This window comes from Plectropomus leopardus, chromosome 13 (genome assembly GCF_008729295.1).
Source record: "Plectropomus leopardus isolate mb chromosome 13, YSFRI_Pleo_2.0, whole genome shotgun sequence".
In the NCBI taxonomy this organism is placed as follows: domain Eukaryota; kingdom Metazoa; phylum Chordata; class Actinopteri; order Perciformes; family Serranidae; genus Plectropomus; species Plectropomus leopardus.
Genome location: NC_056475.1, coordinates 11,769,359 through 11,789,469, shown reverse-complemented (window position 1 = coordinate 11,789,469; position 20,111 = coordinate 11,769,359). Strand labels below are relative to the sequence as shown.

At 39.7% G+C, this 20,111-nt stretch overlaps 1 protein-coding gene across 1 annotated transcript in view; it reads right to left on the bottom strand.

Annotated features, from left to right (window-relative positions):
- Positions 1–12,785: 12,785 nt before the first annotated feature.
- Positions 12,786–20,111, bottom strand: part of LOC121952312 (polypeptide N-acetylgalactosaminyltransferase 10-like) — a 102,219-nt gene continuing 94,893 nt past the window's right edge. The window contains exons 11-12 of the mRNA XM_042498896.1: positions 18,477–18,626; positions 12,786–17,946 (exon numbers count right to left, since the gene is read on the bottom strand). Of these exons, the coding sequence (XP_042354830.1) occupies positions 17,782–17,946; positions 18,477–18,626 (315 nt within the window). The 3' untranslated portion in view covers positions 12,786–17,781. The remainder of the gene's footprint in view (positions 17,947–18,476; positions 18,627–20,111) is intronic.

Sequence of the window (20,111 nt, the reverse complement as noted above, 5' to 3'; positions counted from 1 at the left end):
TTCATATTTTGTGCACTGATTACAAATAACTGTTATAATGATGGTTTGGCCTGACCAAAAAGTTTACTTTTAGTGATTGAAACAAAATTTGTTTTACTGTTCTCTGCTGAACTGTGACTTTTTGATAATTATGCTATGAATACATTTATTTTTCTGTGGTTCGTTTAACCAGTCTTGCCTTGCCAAGGGCACAAGAGTCTGGAGATTTGTCAACATACGCTGCAGTTCTGCAGCTTCATATATATAGGTTACTTGTTGAGGTATGTCAGATGCAAATCAGTACTTATTATTTAGATGGTATGAAGTCTTGTTTTCTTGGATTTGCGCAGGGTATGCATCAACATTGTTGCCAATAGTTTTGTGGAGGAAAAAAAGGGAGAAGTTTTGATGCAAGTAGTATTATTTGGAAACTGTCTTTTCTCTGATAATTTTCTCTGAGCTGTAGTAATGTAGCAGCTCTGTGAGGTTGTATTTTGTAACTGTGGAACTTTGAGCTAAATGCCAAATGCAAAGCAGGTATAACATTTTCTTCGTTCCCCTTGATAGTTTAACATGTTAGCGTGCTAACTCCCTGAATTTTAGACTGTTGCTATATGAAGTACGAGTGCTGCTTTGGGTGCACACGTCAGCATAGCATTAATTTACCAATTTTGTCCCCACTATCCATACCTAATTTAATTATCAACATTGCAGTGTATTACATTCTTGTTTATAGTTTAGTTTAAAAGATAAATAGACGTACCAATAACAACTCAACAGACTGACACCACACAAATATAACATAAAGCTTCCATACTTTGTTAAAGAAATTGTTCCTCCAAATGTAAATAGCGACTACAATAGCAAGAACAAAGTGGAAACAAAATAACAAAATAAAGTGCCAAAATAATTAAAATGCATAAGCCTGTGTGGAAAAAAACAACTTTTTAACAGTTGTATCAATTTATTTGTAAAATTAGTAAGGCTAGACACTACCCTGACACATTACTGCCTCTAAATTGAATTGCACCTATAAACCAAAATTCAGTTTACTCTTAATACAGTTAAAACTTACACATAGCCAGTCATAAAGGGTTGATGATTTCAGGGGTGGCCCGTGCCACCCCAGGGCACTTCCTAGACCTGCCCCTCTAATTTACTTTCTTGAAATGGCACATTTTAATAAATATTTAGATCATGCAATAAGGAAAGAGTAAAAAAAACTCAAAAAAACAACTTGAGATTGCATCTTATCAGGACTCTCATGCCCAATGTTGATCCATTTTCTGACATGGTCAGTTGGAGTTGACTTGCCACATCTTTTTACCCCGACAGCAGCAGGTGTCAGTGGCGTTAACTTCCCACATGTACAAATCTGTTACACTTCACACGAGCTTCTGTGATACCGTCTAATAATGTTATGTTACAACCTCATACAGTTAGAGAATCATATATTAAGGCTTTACCTTAAGGGTACCAATTACCAAATTACGTTTAACTTTATTTTTTTATCACTAAAAGTTGAATAACACAGTCAGCATATGACTGTTAAGGTTTTTTGTGGCATTTTTTTTTTCAGTGCCATTTTAATGTCTGTGCTCACCTTCCCACATGCAAATGCTCCACCAAAACAAGTTAACCCAAAACACCATTTTGCAAGAGCACCATCGCTGATCGTAATTGAAACAACAACCTGTAGCATTTTTTTCCACTATAGCAGGAAGATTATTAGTGAATTAACTGAATCAACTGACATGCTAACAATTGCTAAATAAGACCAAACACATGATTAATGATTAAAAATATATATATTTTAAAAAAAGTTGCATAAAATCATAATTGGATAGTACCTGTACCATGAACTAAATTATGAGAAAAACAAACAAACAACAACAACAAAAACAAACACCCTCACATTTCCTTTAACTGTCCTGAAAGCATGGGACCTTTCCTGCACCTCCCACTTCCTTTCCACCCTAAACTTTCCTGTCTGCTTTTCTGCTTTTTTTCCATTTAGTTCTCCCCCACGATGGCAGAAAATCCAAAAAATAGTCTTGAAAAAAATAGCAAAGTAAGTTTCCCCTCACAGACCTGCAGTTGAATCTGTCAAACCTTCCCTGCCCTCAGTAAATGTGACACACTGTCATTGAAACATTTTTCCATTTCGCTGTATAATTGCAGGGTGTTGTGGGCTGAGAGAGAGGGAGAGGAAGGGTATTAATGAATTATGGGAGACAATTGGATTGCCTTTTCCTTTTTAAAATAGTACTGAGTCCTATGAAAAAAAACTTAATGGATATCTTCAGTGGAACACTGTGCTAGTGTAATAGCCTGATCTCTGTCCCAGTTACAGCTCACGAGTCTGAGGGAATGCTGATTATTTGCTAATTGACTGGAAATAAATATGAATGGACAAACCGTTGTGCAGAAAAATAACCCTCTGATAACATCACTTTAGTCCACACACACACACACACACACACTGAGAAATGTATAACTGGGGTTTCAAAAATAATGCAATAAATACAAATGAAAAAACAAAATTTGATTAGCCTTTTACTGCTAAACTGTTCACCGTTTACTGTGTTTGTTCAATTATGTGATAGCTCCCATAACATCTAGGCTACAAAGTGTTCTCACAGTGTACCAAACCAAAACGGTTTCCCTCTTTCAGAACCACTGTGACAAGTTGAGCATTGCTTGACGTCCCAGGAGACTTGCAGAAATAGGGCAACTTGCAAAAGCAATATCATTCTAGCCACAAATAAATCACTGAAACCTGAAAGCTATCAGAGTTAGCGGGTTGCCAGGGGAAATGATTATGGGATTAACGTTTGGGAAAAGTGTGTTTTTGCACCATCAGTCACAGAAGCGATTAAAGTAATACAAAACCTACAACAAGAAGTGACAAGAGGAAGAAATTAGAAAGCTCTGGGCAGCAGAAATCCACGGTGGAGTTATTTAGAAAATACGATTGCGTCTGGAATGAGCAGCCTCTCTGTCCACCTGGTGCTCCGTCATCTCTGCTGTATATGGTTCGCTGCTTCACATGTTATAAAAGATCCCGGAAATGTTCTGTTGTAAAAGTCAAGATGAGAAAACCTACATGCATTTGCCCAAATTAATAAGATCTGTGAAGTTATCACACTTTGCCCTTTTATTTCTGCAGTATGTTCCTTTAATTCTAATGTACAAAGTTGGCAGCTAGTTTGATTGCTTCTTTGGTAATTTTTTCAACATGCAATTTTATGGTGTTTTTGGCTGTTTTTGCAAGATTCTTTGCTATGGCGTGTCTATGCACGCTATTTTAAGCTGTTTTGACATGTTTTCAGTGCTTTTTGGGACATGTCATATTTTAACATTTTTGCCATACTATAGCCTTGCCTTTTGTGTCATTTTTTCAACATGCATTATTATAGTGTTTTTTCGGCCATTTTTGCAAAAATGCTACGTCATGGCGTGTTTCAGCAAGCTATTTTAGGCTGTTTATGAGGTGTTTTCAGCGGTTTTTTTGGAAAATGTCATATTTGACATTTTTTGCCATACTATAGCCTTGCTTCTTCAGTAATTTTTTCAACATGCATTTTTATGGTGTTTTTGGCCATTTTTGCATCATTCTGTGCTATGGTGTGTCTTAGCATGCTATTTTAGGCTGTTTTGACGTATTTTCAGCGCTTTTTGGGACAGGTCATATTTTGACATTTTTGCCATACTATAGCCTTGCCTTTTTGGTCATTTTTTTCAACATGCATTATTATGGTGTTTTTGGCCGTTTTTGCACAAATTCTATGCCATGGCGTGTTTCAGCAAGCTATTTAGGCTGCTTTGAGGTGTTTTCAGCGGTTTTTGGGACATGTCATATTTTGACATTTTTGCCATACTATAGCCTTGCCATTTCAGTCATTTTTTCAACATGCAATTTTTTTGGTGTTTTTGGCCATTTTTGCAAGATTCTTCGCTATGGCATGTCTTAGAACGCTATTTTAGGCTGTTTTGAAGTGTTTTCAGTGCTTTTTGGGACATGTCATATTTTGACATTTTTGCCATACTATAGCCTTGCCTTTTTGGTCATTTTTTCAACATGCATTTTTATGATGTTTTTGGCCATTTTTGCAACAAACTATGCTACAGCGTTTCTACGCATGCTATTTGAGGCTGTTTTGACATATTTTCAGCGGTTTTTGGGACATGTCATATTTTGACATTTTTGCCATACTATAGCCTTGCCTTTTGGTCATTTTTTTCAACCTGCATTATTATGGTGTTTTTGGCCATTTTTCTCAGGATTCTTCGCTATGGCGTGTCTATGCACGCTATTTTAGGCTGTTTTGGCATGTTTTCAGTGCTTTTTTGGGACATGTCATATTTTGACATTTTTGCCATACTATAGCCTTGCCTTTTCAGTCAGTTTTTCAACATGCATTATTATGGTGTTTTTGGCTGTTTTTTGCAACATTCTGTGCTATGGCGTGTCTTAGCATGCTAGTTTAGGCTTTTTTTGAGGTGTTTTCAGCGGTTTTTGGAACATGTCATGTTTTGACATTTTTGCCATACTATAGCCTGTCCTTTTGCGTCATTTTTTTCCACATGCAATTTTATGGTGTTTTCGGCCATTGTTCTCAAGATTCGTCGCTATGGTGTGTCTTAGCATGCTATTTTAGGCTGTTTTGACATGTTTTCAGTGCTTTTTGGGACATGTCATATTTTGACATTTTTGCCATACTATAGCCTTGCCTTTTTGGTCATTTTTTCAACATGCATTATTATGGTGGTTTTTTGGCTGTTTTTGCAAAAATTCTATGCCATGGCATGTTTCAGCAAGCTATTTCAGGCTGTTTTGAGGTTTTTTTCATCGTTTTTTGGGACATGTCATATTTTGACATTTTCGCCATACTATAGCCTTGCTTCTTCAGTAATTTTTTCAACATGCATTTTTATGATGTTTTTGGCCATTTTTGCAACATTCTGTGCTATGGCGTGTCTTAGCATGGTATTGTAGGCTGTTTTGACGTATTTTCAGCGGTTTTTGGGACATGTCATATTTTGACATTTTTGCCATACTATAGCCTTGCGTTTTGCGTCATTTTTTCAACATGCATTTTTATGATGTTTTTGGCCATTTTTGCACACTCTGTGCGATGGCGTGTCTTAGCATGGTATTGTAGGCTGTTTTGACATATTTTCAGCGGTTTTTGGGACATTCATATTTTGACATTTTTGCCATACTATAGCCTTGCGGTTTTTGCGTCATTTTTTCAATATGCAATTTTTTGGTGTTTTTGGCCGTTTTTCTCAAGATTTTTCGCTATGGCGTGTCTTAGCACGCTATTTTAGGCTGTTTTGAGGTGTTTTCAATGCTTTTTGGGACATGTCATATTTTGACATTTTTGCCATACTATTGCCTTGCGTTTTGCGTCATTTTTTCAACATGCAATTTTATGGTGTTTTTGGCGTTTTTCTCAAGATTCTTCGCTATGGTGTGTCTTAGCACGGTATTTTCGGCTGTTTTTGAAATGTTTTCAGTGTTTTTGGGACATGTCATATTTTGACATTTTTGCCATACTATAGCCTTGCTTCTTCAGTAATTTTTTTCAACATGCATTTTTATGATGTTTTTTGGCCATTTTTGCAACAAACTATGCTATGGCGTTTCTACGCATGCTATTTTAGGCTGTTCTGACGTATTTTCAGTGCTTTTTGGGACATGTCACATTTTGACATGTTTGCCATACTATAGCCTTGTCTTTTCAGTCAGTTTATCAAAATGCAATTTTACGGTGTTTTTGGCCGTTTTTCTCAGGATTCTTCGCTATGGCGTGTCTATGCACGCTATTTTAGGCTGTTTTGGCATGTTTTCAGTGCTTTTTGGGACATGTCATATTTTGACATTTTTGCCATACTATAGCCTTGCCTTTTCCGTCAGTTTTTCAACATGCATTATTATGGTGTTTTTGGCGATTTTTACAACATTCTGTTCTATGGCGTGTCTTAGCACGCTATTTTTAGGCTTTTTTGAGGTGTTTTCAGCGGTTTTTGGGACATGTCATGTTTTGACATTTTTGCCATACTATAGCCTTGCCTTTTGTGACATTTTTTCAACATGCATTATTATGGTGTGTTTTTGGCCGTTTTTGCACAAATTCTATGCCATGGCGTGTTTCAGCAAGCTATTTTAGGCTGCTTTGAGAGGTGTTTTCAGCGGTTTTTGGGACATGTAATATTTTGACATTTTTGCCATACTATAGCCTTGCCTTTTGCGTCATTTTTTCCACATGCAATTTTATGGTGTTTTTGGCAGTTTTTGCAAGATTCTTCGCTATGGTATGTCTTAGCATGCTATTTTAGGTTTTTTGAGGTGTGTTTTCAGCGGTTTTTGGAACATGTCATATTTTGACATTTTTGCCATACTATAGCCTTGCCTTTTGCGTTATTTTTTCCACGTGCAATTTTATGGTGTTTTCGGCCATTTTTGCAAGATTCTTCGCTATGGCGTGTCTTAGTACGCTATCTTAGGCTATTTTTAGGCGTTTTCAGTGCTTTTTGGGACATGTCATATTTTGACATTTTTGCCATACTATAGCCTTGCCTTTTTGGTCATTTTTTTCAACATGCATCACTATGGTGTTTCCATGTCAAAATTCTATGTCATGCCGTGTTTCAGCAAGCTATTTTAGGCTGCTTTGAGGTGTTTTCAGTGCTTTTTGGGACGTGTCATATTTTGACATTTTTGCCATACTATAGCCTTGCCTTTTCAGTCATTTTTCAACATGCAATTTTTTTGGTGTTTTTGGCCCTTGTTCTCAAGATTCTTCGCTATGGCATGTCTTAGCATGCTATTTTAGGCTGTTTTGAGGTGTTTTCAGCGGTTTTTGGGACATGTCATATTTTGACATTTTTGCCATACTATAGCCTTGCCTTTTGCGTCATTTTTTCGACCTGCAATTTTATGGTGTTTTTTTGGCCATTTTTGCAAGACTCTTCGATATGGCGTGTCTTAGAACTGTATTTTAGGCTATTTTGAGGCGTTTTCAGCGCTTTTTGGGACATGTCATATTTTGACATTTTTGCCATACTATAGCCTTGCCTTTTTGGTCATTTTTCAAGATGCATTATTATGGTGTGTTTTTGGCCGTCTTTGCACAAATTCTATGCCATGGCGTGTTTCAGTAAGCTATTTTAGGCTGTTTTGAGGTGTTTTCAGCGCTTTTTGGGACATGTCATATTTTGACATTTTTGCCATACTATAGCCTTGCCTTTTCAGTCATTTTTTCGACATGCAATTTTATGGTGTTTTTGGCCGTTGTTCTCAAGATTCTTCGCTATGGTGTGTCTTAGCATGCTATTTTAGGCTGTTTTGAGGTGTTTTCAGCAGTTTTTGGGACATGTCATATTTTGACATTTTTGCCATACTATAGCCTTGTCTTTTGCGTCATTTTTTTTCGACCTGCAATTTATGGTGTTTTTTGGCAATTTTTTCAAGATTCTTCGATATGGGTGTCTTAGAACTGTATTTTAGGCTATTTTGAGGCGTTTTCAGGTTTTTGGGACATGTCATATTTTGACATTTTTGCCATACTATAGCCTTGCCTTTTTGGTCATTTTTTCAACATGCATTATTATGGTGTTTTTGGCTGTTTTTGCACAAATTCTATGCCATGGCGTGTTTCAGCAAGCTTTTTTAGGCTGTTTTGAGGTGTTTTCAGCAGTTTTTGGGACATGTCATATTTTGACATTTTTGCCATACTATAGCCTTGCTTTTTCAGTCATTTTTTCGACATGCAATTTTATGGTGTTTTTGGCCGTTGTTCTCAAGATTCTTCGCTATGGCGTGTCTTAGCACGCTATTATAGGCATTTTTGACATGTTTACAGTGCTTTTTCGGACATGTCATATTTTGACATTTTTGCCATACTATAGCCTTGCCTTTTTGGTCATTTTTCAACATGCATTATTATGGTGTTTTTGGCTGTTTTTGCAAAAATTCTATGCCATGGCATGTTTCAGCAAGCTATTTTAGGCTGTTTTGAGGTGTTTTCAGCAGTTTTTGGGACATGTCATATTTTGACATTTTTGCCATACTATAGCCTTGCCTTTTCAGTCATTTTTTCGACATGCAATTTTATGGTGTTTTTGGCCGTTGTTCTCAAGATTCTTCGCTATGGCGTGTCTTACAATGCTATTTTAGGCTGTTTTGACATGTTTTCAGCGCTTTTTGGGACATGTCATATTTTGACATTTTTGCCATACTATAGCCTTGTCTTTTGCGTAATTTTTTCAACATGCATTATTATGGTGTTTTTGGCTGTTTTTGCACAAATTCTATGCCATGGCGTGTTTCAGCAAGCTATTTTAGGCTGTTTTGAGGTGTTTTCAGCGGTTTTTGGGACATGTCATATTTTGACATTTTTGCCATACTATAGCCTTGCCTTTTGCGTTATTTTTTCGACATGCAATTTTATGGTGTTTTTGGCCGTTTTTGCAAAAATTCTATGCCATGCCGTGTTTCAGCAAGCGATTTTAGGCTGTTTTGAGGTGTTTTCAGTGCTTTGTGGGACATGTCATATTTTGAAATTTTTGCCATACTATAGCCTTGCTTCTTCAGTATTTTTTTCAACATGCATCATTATGGTGTTTTTGGCCATTTTTGCAACATTCCATGCTATTGCGTATTTTGGCATGCTAGTTTATCTTGTTTTGAAGTGTTTTTAGTGGTTTTTGGGACATTCCATACTTTGACTTTTTTGCCTTTTGGGTAGTTTTTTTAACATGCATAATTATGGTGTTTTGGGGTATTTTTGTAACACTCTATACTATGGCTTGTCTTGGCACAATATTTTATGCTGTTTTGATGTGTTTTCAGCTGTTTTGGGGGCATGTCATATTTTGCCATTTTAGCCCTAATATAGTAGGGCACAATATTTAATGCTATTTTGAGGTGTTTTCAGCTTTTTTTTTTGTTTGCTTTTTTTTTTTTTTTTGTTTTGTTTTGTTTTGAAAAAACAACCCAAAACAGTATTATATGGTATGATGAAAAATGAGAAAAAACGCAAAACTATAGTTTGGTAAAAAATGGCAAAATTTGACATGTCCTCAAAATAGCTGAAAACACCTAAAAACAGCATGATATCGCATACTGAGACATGCCAAAGTGTAGAGTGTTGCAAAAACTGTCCAAAACACCATCACAAAATACATCCAATAAACGTTAGAAAATGCAATACTATAGTACAGTAAAATTGTCAAAATATGACATGTCCCAAAACCAGGTGAAAATGCCTAAAAACAGCACAACATAGCGTTCCGAGACAAGCTATATTGTAGAATGTTGCAAAAACGGCCCATAACACCATAACAAATTATGTCCAACAAATGACAGAAAATGCAATACTATAGTATGGCAACAAATGTCAAAACTTGACATGTCTCAAAATCAGCTGAAAACACCTAAAAACAGCTGAAAACACCTTTAAACAGCATAAAATAGCATGCAGAGACACGCCATAGCATAGAATGTTGCAAAAACAGCCCAAAACACCATAATAAAACATGTCTCAAAAACAACTGAAAATACAATACTATAGTATGGCAAAAAAATGACAAAATTTGACATGTCCCAAAAATAGCTGAAAACACCTAAAAACAGCATGATATTGCATACCAAGACATGCCAAAGTGTAGAGTGTTGCAAAAACTGTCCAAAACACCATCACAAAATACATCCAATAAACTAAACTAGCATACCAAGAAAATAGCATACCAAGACACACCATAGCGTAGAATGTTGCAGGTCAGCAGCCTAAGCAGAGAAACCCAGACTTCCCTCTCCCCAGCCACTTCGTCCAGCTCTTCCTGGGGGATCCTGAGGCGTTTCCAGGCTGGCTGAGAGACATACTCTCTCCAGCGTGTCCTGGATCTTCCCCGGGATCTCCTACAGGTGGGACATGCCCTGAACACCTCACAAGGGAGGCGTCCAAGAGGCATCCTAATTAGATGCCCGGGCCACCTCATCTGGCTCTTCTCAACGCGGAGGAGCAGCGGCTCTACTCCGAGCTCCTCCCGGATGACTCAGCTTCTTACCCTATCTCTAAGGGAGAGCCCAGCCACCCTATGGAGGAAGCTTGTTTCGGCCACTTGTACCCGTGATCTTGTTCTTTCGGTCACTACAAAGCTCGTAACCATTGGTAAGGGTAGGAATGAAGATTGACCGGTAAATCGAGAGCTTTGCCTTTCGGCTCAGCTCCCTCTTCACCACAACAAATTGGTGCAGAGTATGCATTACTGCAGACACCACACCGATCCGCCTGTCAATCTCCCACTCCATCCTTCCCTCATTTGTGAGCAAGACCCCGAGGTACTTAAACTCCTCCACTTGGGGCAGGATGTCTTCCCCAATCTGGAGAGGGCACTCTCCCCTTTTCCGGCTGAAAATCATGGCCTCGGATTTGGAGGTGCTGATTCTCATCCCAGCCACTTCACACTCAGCTGCGAATTGATCCAGTGAGAGCTGGAGGTCATGGCCTGATGAAGCCAACAGGACCACATCATCTGCAAAAAGCAGCAACCCAATCCTGAGGTCACCAAACCGGGCCCCTCAACACCCTGGCTGCGCCAAGAAATTCTGTTCATAAAAGTTATGAACAGAATCGGTGACAAAGGGCAGCCCTGGCGGAGTCCAACCCTCACTGGAAACGAGTGCAACTTACTGCCGCCAATGCGGACCAAGTTTCCCGGTTGTACAGGGAACGGACGGCCCTCACCAGGGGGTCCGATACCCGATACTCCCAGAGAACCCCCCATAGACTCCCCGAGGGACACGGTCAAATGCCTTCTCCAGGTCCACAAAGCACATGTGGTCTGGTTAGGCAAACTCCCATGCATCCTCAAGGATCCTTCCAAGGGTCCAGAACCAGTCCACAGTTCCACGACCAGGATGAAAACTGCATTGCTCCTCCTGGATCCGAGGTTCGACTATCCGGTGGACCCTCCTCTCCAGTACTCCTGAATAGACCTTACCACAGAGGCTGATGAGTGTGATCCTCCTATAGTTGGAACACACCCTCCGGTCCCCCTTTATAAAAAGAGGCACCACCACCCTGGTCTGCCAGGCCAGAGGCACTGCTCCCGATGTCCACGCAATGCTGCAGAGTCGTGTCAATCATGACAGCCCCACAAAATCCAGGGCCTTAAGGAACACTGGGCGGATCTCATCCACCCCTGGGGCCCTGCTACCGAGGAGCTTTTTGACCACTTTAGCAACCTCAGCCCCAGAGATGGGAGAGCCCACCCCTGAGTCCCCAGGCCCTGCTTCCTCACCGGAAGGCATGTTGGTGGGATTGAGGAGGTCCCCGAAGTATTCCTTCCACCAATTCCTTCCAACGTCCCAAGTCAAGGTCAGCAGCGCACCGTCAGCGCACTGCTTCCCCCTCCTGAGATGCCAGATGGTGGTCCAGAACCTCTTCAAAGCCATCCGGAAGTCGTTCTCCATGGCCTCACCGTTCTCCTCCCATGCCCGGGTTTTTGCCTCGGCGACCGCCGTAGCTGCACTGCTTGGCCTGCCGGTACCCGTCTGCTCCCTTTGGGAGTCCCACAGGCCAAGAAGGCTCAATGGAACTCCTTCTTCAGCTTGACAGCATCCCTCATCACTGGTTCCACCAATGGGTTCGGGTGTTGCCACCACGATAGGCATCAACCACCTTACGGCCACAGCATCGATCAGCCGCCTCAACAACGGAGGCTTGGAACATGGCCCACTCGGACTCAATGTCCCCCGCCTCCCCTGGACATGGTCGAAGCTCTCCCGGAGTTGGGAGTTGAAGATGGGAGACTCTGCCAGATGTTCCCAGCAGACCCTCAAAATGCATTTGGGCCTGCCAGGTCTGACCGGTGTCCTCCCCCACCATCAGAGCCACGACTTCAAAGTCAATCATCAAACTGCAGCTTAAGGTGTCCTGATGCCAAGTAGTAATAGTATGTTGTTAAAAAGTGTTCCAAAATGGCCCAAAAATGCCACGTCATGGTATGGTAAGTCGCCAAAAATGTCCCAAACATGTCATAGTAAAGTATGTGTTAAAAAATGATCCAAAATCGTCAAAAACCGTCATAGTATAGTATGTCGTCAAAACTTACCCCAAAAGGTCATAGCATAGTATGTCATAAAAAATTAGCCAAAATGGCCCCAAAATGTCATCGTATAGTATTTTGTAAAAAATGACCCCACAACTTCATAGTATACTGCTGTCAAAAATGAAAAAAAAATCACAAAAACAACATAGTATAATATGTTGTCAAAAATGACACCAAAACATCAGTGTAGTATGCTATCCAAATGACACAAAATATCAGAAAAAAAATTAATAGTATAGTATGTCGTCAAAAAAAGAGCCCAAAACGTCATGTTATAGTATATCGTCAAAAATGGCACAAAATGTATGTATGTCATTAAAAATGGCACAAGAAATGTCATATTATAGTATGTTGTCCAACGTAGCATAAAAACATCATAGGATAGTATATTGTCCAACATGGTATAAAAACATCATAGGATAGTATGCGTCCAATGTGGCATAAAATTGTCATAGTATTCTATGTCTTTCAAAATAGCACACAAAAAAATATCATAGGATAACAAGTCATCCAAAACTGCAAGGAAAACGTCATAGTACTTTTTGTCATCCAAAAATATTGTGTTTTAAACATTTAAACATGTTTAAGGGATTAAAGTATGGCTTAATGGATTTTACAACTTTCTAAACTTTTAACACCCCCATGTACTCTCTGATTCATCAATGTTGTATCCATCACCACACTTTTTCATCCAAATATAGAAAGCTTTTTTTATTTTACAATCTCAGCAAAAATATCATACAATTCCAGTTTAATTGTACAGTTTGTTAAATATCTAAATACACTTTTACAGTTGCAATGTCAGTAGAAAAAAATATCGGATATTCTTTATGAGATACAAAATGTACACTTCCCTACACACCATTATTCATATACATGTAGACAACATGGTGTGACTGGCCAATGGTGGCCGCTGACATTAAAAACCTTTGCTATTATAAAATAATATTTCTTTACACTGCTTACCAAATTTTACTCTGGAAATACACCACTTAAATAAAAAGTATTTTGATATCACAACAAAAAATGGCAGCATGTTTACCATGGCCTTACTCCATAATCTGTGGGAAAGTATTGTAAATGCAATACTCAACCTATACTTTTCGCTTTTGAATGGTTTTCAAAGAGACTTTCATGTAGTTGATACACAGCTACAAGAGATTTCAATGCTTTACCACAGTGGACATGTTATGGAATAAAGTCTATGTTAACACCACCATGTGCAATGGAAAGGTATGATGCATTGTGATAAGCAAAAAAAAACAAAAAACACAGCTTCTCACAATTAACAATCTTTAGTTTAAGGGGTACAGTTAGCAACATCTTGGGCAATACTTACAACTAATTTTCTTAGATCCTTTAAGCTGTAGTTTTGCACTGAAAATTGATTGAAAGTTCAATGGTCCTGTAAATAATTGCTTTCGGGAGGGACTTTGTGTATAAAATGGTACTGTTACAGATTTTAATAAAGACATAATCTCATTTGCTTGAAATCCCCTTGATCTGACCCACAGAGCAGTTCATGATCATCATCATTGGCTTTTGTTAATTCAAACAGAAGGGCGTTGTTGTTTCTTGATTAGACTAGAAGAAGGAGAGCTACACTTACTTTACACCAACCAGAGATGCGGAGGACTGTGTAACTACATAACTACCAAAGTAGCGGTATTGTCAAAAAGCCGGGAGTGTTGGTTTTAAACTAGAGGTTGTGTTGTGTTGTAAAAAAAAAAAAAAATAAACAAATAAAAACTTATAGAGCCTCTGCTTAAAGCTACATTAATAGAGGTTGCATTGATATCTGTGGGCCACTCTGTGTCAAAAAACAGAAAAAGAAATGTTTTTGGCTGCTAATTTACCTCTGTTTTCACTAGCTAGTCACTGATTTGACTGTCTGCTCTTTGGCACTACGTTGGTTGTATACAGTGGGTTTATCAGATCATATCAAGGGAAAACAGTCGCCTGTTGCTGCTGGAGGTGAGACTGAATTTATCAGTAAATGTGCCATAACTGAGGTAAAGGGGGCTAAAATGCTCAGTTGAGCTGCTTCCAATACAACTGCAAAAGCATCCTGTTTCAGAAAAAAAGTACTTGACAAGAAAGCATGTTGGCAGAGGTTTAAAATCAGAAATATTTTACCTAAATTGCCATTGTTACTGTTTTTTGGCTGCTCACTATGGTGTGTGTAATGGCCCATTTAATGCTCAGGGTTAAATACTTATGTGGACGGAGCTTTCTGTCTGCACTGTACATTCATTTTATCCGCATTTGTTCACACCTTCTGACAGCTTTCAGACATGGATAAAATGGAGCAGTACAATCGCAGTGTAGCCTAGTTCAAGCGTGTATGACTTAATAAAGATGTTTTAAGATTTGCAAAATGGGACAAATTGGTAGAAAAGTGATTGTCCATCCGCATGTCTTGATGTATTTGATGGCCTCACAGTCCACCATGTCTACAATGCTGCCAGTGTTAAAAGGAACATTATTACGACCTCTTCCACCATCGCCATGTTTGTTTGTTAAAGACTTGATCATCTAGTGCCCTCTATATGATGTATCTATGCCAACAGAAAGGATACATGGAAGTATGTGGGCAGTGACGGTCACAATGTTAAGAATCCACAATCCGTTTTATTGAAGCTTTAGCTCAAAGAAATCGAGTTTCTGTTAAGTTATTTTCTAAAACACTGGCTACACTGTGCGATGGGCTAAGGTAGCTCGAGAAAAAACAGATATAAGCAAACTGCTCTGCAGGGTAGATTTGGGGGGAAAAAAAGGAAAGACTTCAAAGATGTCTTCATCTCTCAAGAGGTCCTACACTTAAACAAAAAGAACCTTTCACCAGGTGTCTCATTTCAGCCCAAAATGTTGCCTTGCGTATTTCACCTTTGACACAATTTTGTCTACAAATACAGTGCTCGCATTAAACAGCCATAACAGTCCTTCACAATAAAGTCATGTGATTGAATAGCTCAGATTGCACTACTGATCCGAACAGGACTTTGACACATCACCCAGATAACAGTGTTTTAAAAAGGACAAAGAAAAGAAGTGTAGGAAATGTTAGAAGAATCAGGGTGTAAAAAGGTCATATGGGTGTTCAGTTTGGTCCTGTAGTGGAAACTTGGCTACAGCAGTGTCTCAGTGGTCTGAAGCGGAAATTCACACTCACCTCTTAACAATCTGACAATGTACAAGTTACCCAGGCGTGTAGCTAGAAGGTCAGAGGAAGAAAGGACACAGAAATCATGAACTAAATTTAAAACTCTGTTATTCTATCAGAAATGCAAAGTCAGGATTTTTTTCACAGAGTAAGACAGGTACATTAAATTATTCTAAAACTATATTAATCTTACACTGAATAAATTGGTCATTGAGAGATTTGTTTGGCCAAAACAAAGATTAAAGACATGCATGATGCAAATTTAGAATTAGTCTTTAAAACATTTGAAGTTAAACGTATACTGTTAACTGCCTTTCTATTCACATTGTGGCTTTCAAATAAAACTTCTGGGGCCAGATGCATTAAACTCTGTGTAGATTCACGACTATCTGGAAGTTATGATTAAAATGGCACACACTGTACTGTACATTGTTCTGCTTCACAAAATTGGATTAGAGAATGGGTGCAGGCGACAGACCATAACATCACGTTGAGCAGGAAACTAAATTACCGTCATTTCAACCACAGGATCAAAACAAACGATAAAAGAATATTTTGTTACAAACAGAAATAAATTCAAACAGGAATCAAAAATGTGGCAAACAACATTTCCCTTTCCTAAAAAGTACTTTGGATTGAACAGGAGGGAAAAACAACACAGCATCATGTCGTTAAAATAGAACAGAGGTCCTCTTAGGGCTATAGTTAAGTTTTCAAGGCAGGAGGAAAATATGGTGACAAAAAAAAAAAAAATCTCTTTAGCTCTATTCACAGCCAGCAATTATATGTGTGTTTTAAAAGCCATAGGAGTCACAAAGCCAGTGGTGCCTTCAATGTCCTGCACCAAAGTCAAGGTCAATTCATCTTCAATTTCAAATGACATTCTTTTTTGATGAAAAGATGAATTGTCCCCTATGCTGATGTAGACATTTTGGACCACAGACAGACAGACACACACACACACACACACACACACACACTGAAAATACACACACCTACTTCTAGTCCTCTTCCAACAAGGCACAAAGATTTCATTCAAGTTTATCATTACACAAGTGCTTTATGCATTTTAAACCCACATTCATCTCAATCCCAGAGCTACCTCAGCGAGCCTATCCACAGTAATTCTCCCATTCGTCTCTCCTGCTCACACTGTACACTAAAGTGATGTGTCAGCTCGGCAGCCGGCCAATCAGGCGGCCCTGCTGTGAATCAGCTGGCCTGCCAGTCACATAGCTAGTCACCCGGCCAGGCAGGCGTCCGTTTGCAGTCCTGCCTGCTGCGTCGTGACCCAGCACTCGGTAGTCTGTGACAGGGTCGTTACGGCGACTTATCACCAGAGTCGGGTGGGGAGCAGCAGAGGGTGCACAGAACAGAAAAAAAAGAGGGAGGGGGGTCTAAGAGGTGTGACAGCCGCCCCCGCCCCACTATCACCACCGTAAACAACAAACAAGCCCTTAGCCAGCAAGAGCTGGCCCTCACAAACCCTGGCTTTGGATAGTGCTCGCCTCTGAGGAATAAAAGAAGAATGTGGCACAGTGACAAACCCGCGGACAACTCATTGATAAATACAGCGAAGAAAGTACAGAAAAGACGAAAAAAGAGCGAAAGGCATTAGAGATGTGACCCACTCTCCCCCTTACACTTTCTTTGTCAGCTTCCACTTGCTAACTTCAAAGCAGCTCTGCCCACATTGGCCACAGAGAGAAGGAGAGCAGACCAGGAGAAAATACAAGCCGAGGGGGGCAGGAGACACCAGGGAAGAATGAGGGAGGGAACAGAGGGTGGATGAGGGTTGTAAAGGAGAATCAATTCACCAGGTGATTTTCAGAGTGGTTCTGCCTGGCTTCACCCAGGTGTCAGGATGACTTTGGCTCAGCAGGAGCACCCCCCTCCAGGGAGCTTGTCAGAGCTGGAGAGACATAAGGGGATTTGAGAGGGAGAATGGAGAAGGTGGGCAAAGGTGCAGTCATGCAGGCAGATAGAGATGGACGTGCAAGCAGAGGTGGATCAGGAGAGATGGAAGAGGGAAAGAAATGGAGACAGAGGATCAAGGTAGATAGAGAGAGGGAGTAGAGAAAAAAACTGTGAGGTAGCAGTGGAGGGAAAGAAAGGCAAAAGATAAAGGCAGAAAAAAAAATTGGCAAAAGAAGTGAGAAAAGAGGACTGGAATGTCGAATAACCAATCAACAGCAAAACCAGAAAGTGAGACACATCCACCGCCACAGCGACGCCATGACTAAACAAATACATCTCACACACAAAATCACTTTGAAACACAAACCCATCAGTCACAGCTCAACTCTGTCTTCTCTCTCACTGATGTGTTTAACCAACTTCCCCCTCGGTATTCCGTCCTGCCTCTGTCTGAGCACCTTAAAGAGAAACAGCTGTCACATCAGTGTCAGGTAAATGGGGAACCAGAGTAAATGCAAAACCCCATTTCACAGCAGCAGCAAAGGCAGATCCATGTCTGCATGCGTCAGGAGTCTTTTTTTTGCGGATGCCGCAGGGCCTCAGTGGGCGCCCCGGTTAAACTGTTCTAGTACAGTGGCGTTGGTTCTCTCAAACAGCCACTGCTGGCTCGGGGAGGATGGGTCACACGTGTTCATGAAGATACGCCGCTCGTTCGCGTTGCAGTCAATACAGCTGTTACTGACAGAGTGATACAGACTTTTATCCTGGATAGGAGGGAGAGAAAAAGGAATAAGACAGCATGACTACTTGGTTAGGTATTCCATCCTTTTTTTTCTTTTCTTTTTAAAATTCCCATTCAAGCTTAATATTACATTACTGGAAGTTTTAATTTTTTATTCATTTAGCTTTATTTAGTAGTTTAGCTTAGCTTGTCAATTCTCCAAATCATACAATAACTGGAGTTGTAACTTTAATAAGGTTTAAAAATACAAAGTCCTATATGGCCTCTTTTTGTATTAACTGAGCTTAAATGCATAACAACAGAATAATGAGGTCCTTTAAATATCCATCAGCTTCAGGCTAGATTCTGTTTAAATGTGCAAAACTTAATGAAATGATTAAGATGCCTTTAAGTCATTTATTTTGAAGCAGTTTTATTTTTAGCCTTGTTGTTTTGTACAGAAAAAGAAAGGGAGGGCGAGAACAAACTTTTCAGAAAAGAAAGACTGACATAAAGACATAACGAGTTGACAGTTTGGGCCTTGACACTGTTGTACACTTTCCTCTGTCTTACCTTTCTGTAACGCCACAGCTGGTTGCCCTTCATGCCATGACAGTCGTACAGGGTGACAGGGCTGTTGTGGGACACGGCGTCGAAACAGACTTTTTTAGTGTGCATGGGGTCGCCCACTCGGATGTCCTCTCTCCAGCCAAATGTGAACACCTACAGGAAATAAATCTTAGTTGTTAGGTCACATTCTGTCCAATTTCATGTAAAAAAAAAAAAAAATTATAATTCTAACGCAAGGTGCAATAGCATCAACCTTTCCAAGTTTCACCAACAGAGACCAATAGAAGAGGCAGAAATAAATTAAAAAAGAGGTTCGACCCTGGCGTGAGCTATTTCAAATGGTGTAGTACTTCGAGCGTCCACCACGTAGCAGTGGAGGGGACATGAATTCCATATCATCTTGGTGTACATCATTAGTAAACCAAACCATGTAAATGCCATGTAAATCCAATGATAATTGTCCCTCAAGGCTTGCTTCCTGTTGACAGTAGGTGGTGCTATTATGACTAGTGAATATTGTCATCGAGATGTGTTCAGGGTGGGACCCTTATCAAACCTATGAATTTCCAGGCAGATCGGACAATGAACACCAAAGTTACAATAATTTCCTGTTTGATGGTGAGACATCAAAATTGTATGCTGGGCCACGGGAAAACCGTAAACGTTTTGCACAGACCAAAGGAAACTTTGAAAACAGTTGAACAGCTGATATATCTGTCCGCTCTGCTGATATAAGGGTCATGTGGTGTTGAAACGGAAAATTCAGTGTCGGTCGAAAACTCAACTGATATGTGAGTCAGGCTGATAATTGACTAAGTTCTTCGCAGGGAAATTCAGTAAATGATGTCATAAAAAAATCATCTTAATATATATGTATATATAACTCTGTCAATAAGAAGCAAGAAACGTCAACAGAAAAAAATCCAAACATCACTACTGATACTGACTTATCTGTTCCAAGAAAAATAGAGGCTCATTCATTGTCCTGACCCAAATATCAGTTGTGCTTTTTGACAGACGTCTCTGCCTATATTGAATGTTTCCTGCCAAGAACTCTGCAGATCATAGGCCTGGATTGGTGCTGAGGGCTAAGGCGCTTGCTTTGTGATTCGGAGGTCGTGAGATTGAATCTTACTTGACACGTGTATTTTGAATACAAATGTCCTCAGTACAGAACCAAAGGAAACTTTGAAAATACTTCAAGTGCCAGGAGAATTAGCTCTGAGAGTTAAGATGCTTGCTTCATGACCAGAAGGTTGTGAGATTGAATCTTACCAATCTGTACCAGCTGATATATATGTCCGCTCTGCTGACATACAGGTTATATGAGTGTTATATTAGCCTAACCCAAATATCGGTCATGCTTTTTGACAGAAGTCTCTACCGATACTAAATTTTGACAACTCAGTAGATTATCCGTCTGGATTGGCGCTGAGGGTTAAGGCGCTTGCTTCGTGACTCAGAGGGTGTGGGATCGAATCTTACTTGATACCTGTATTTTGAATGCTAATGTCCTCAGTACAGAGTCAAAGAAAACTTTGAAAACAGGAAAAGAAGTACCAGGAGGATTAGCTCTGAGAGTTAAGGCGCTTGCTTCATGACCTGAAGGTTGTAAGATCAAATCTTACTTGACATGTG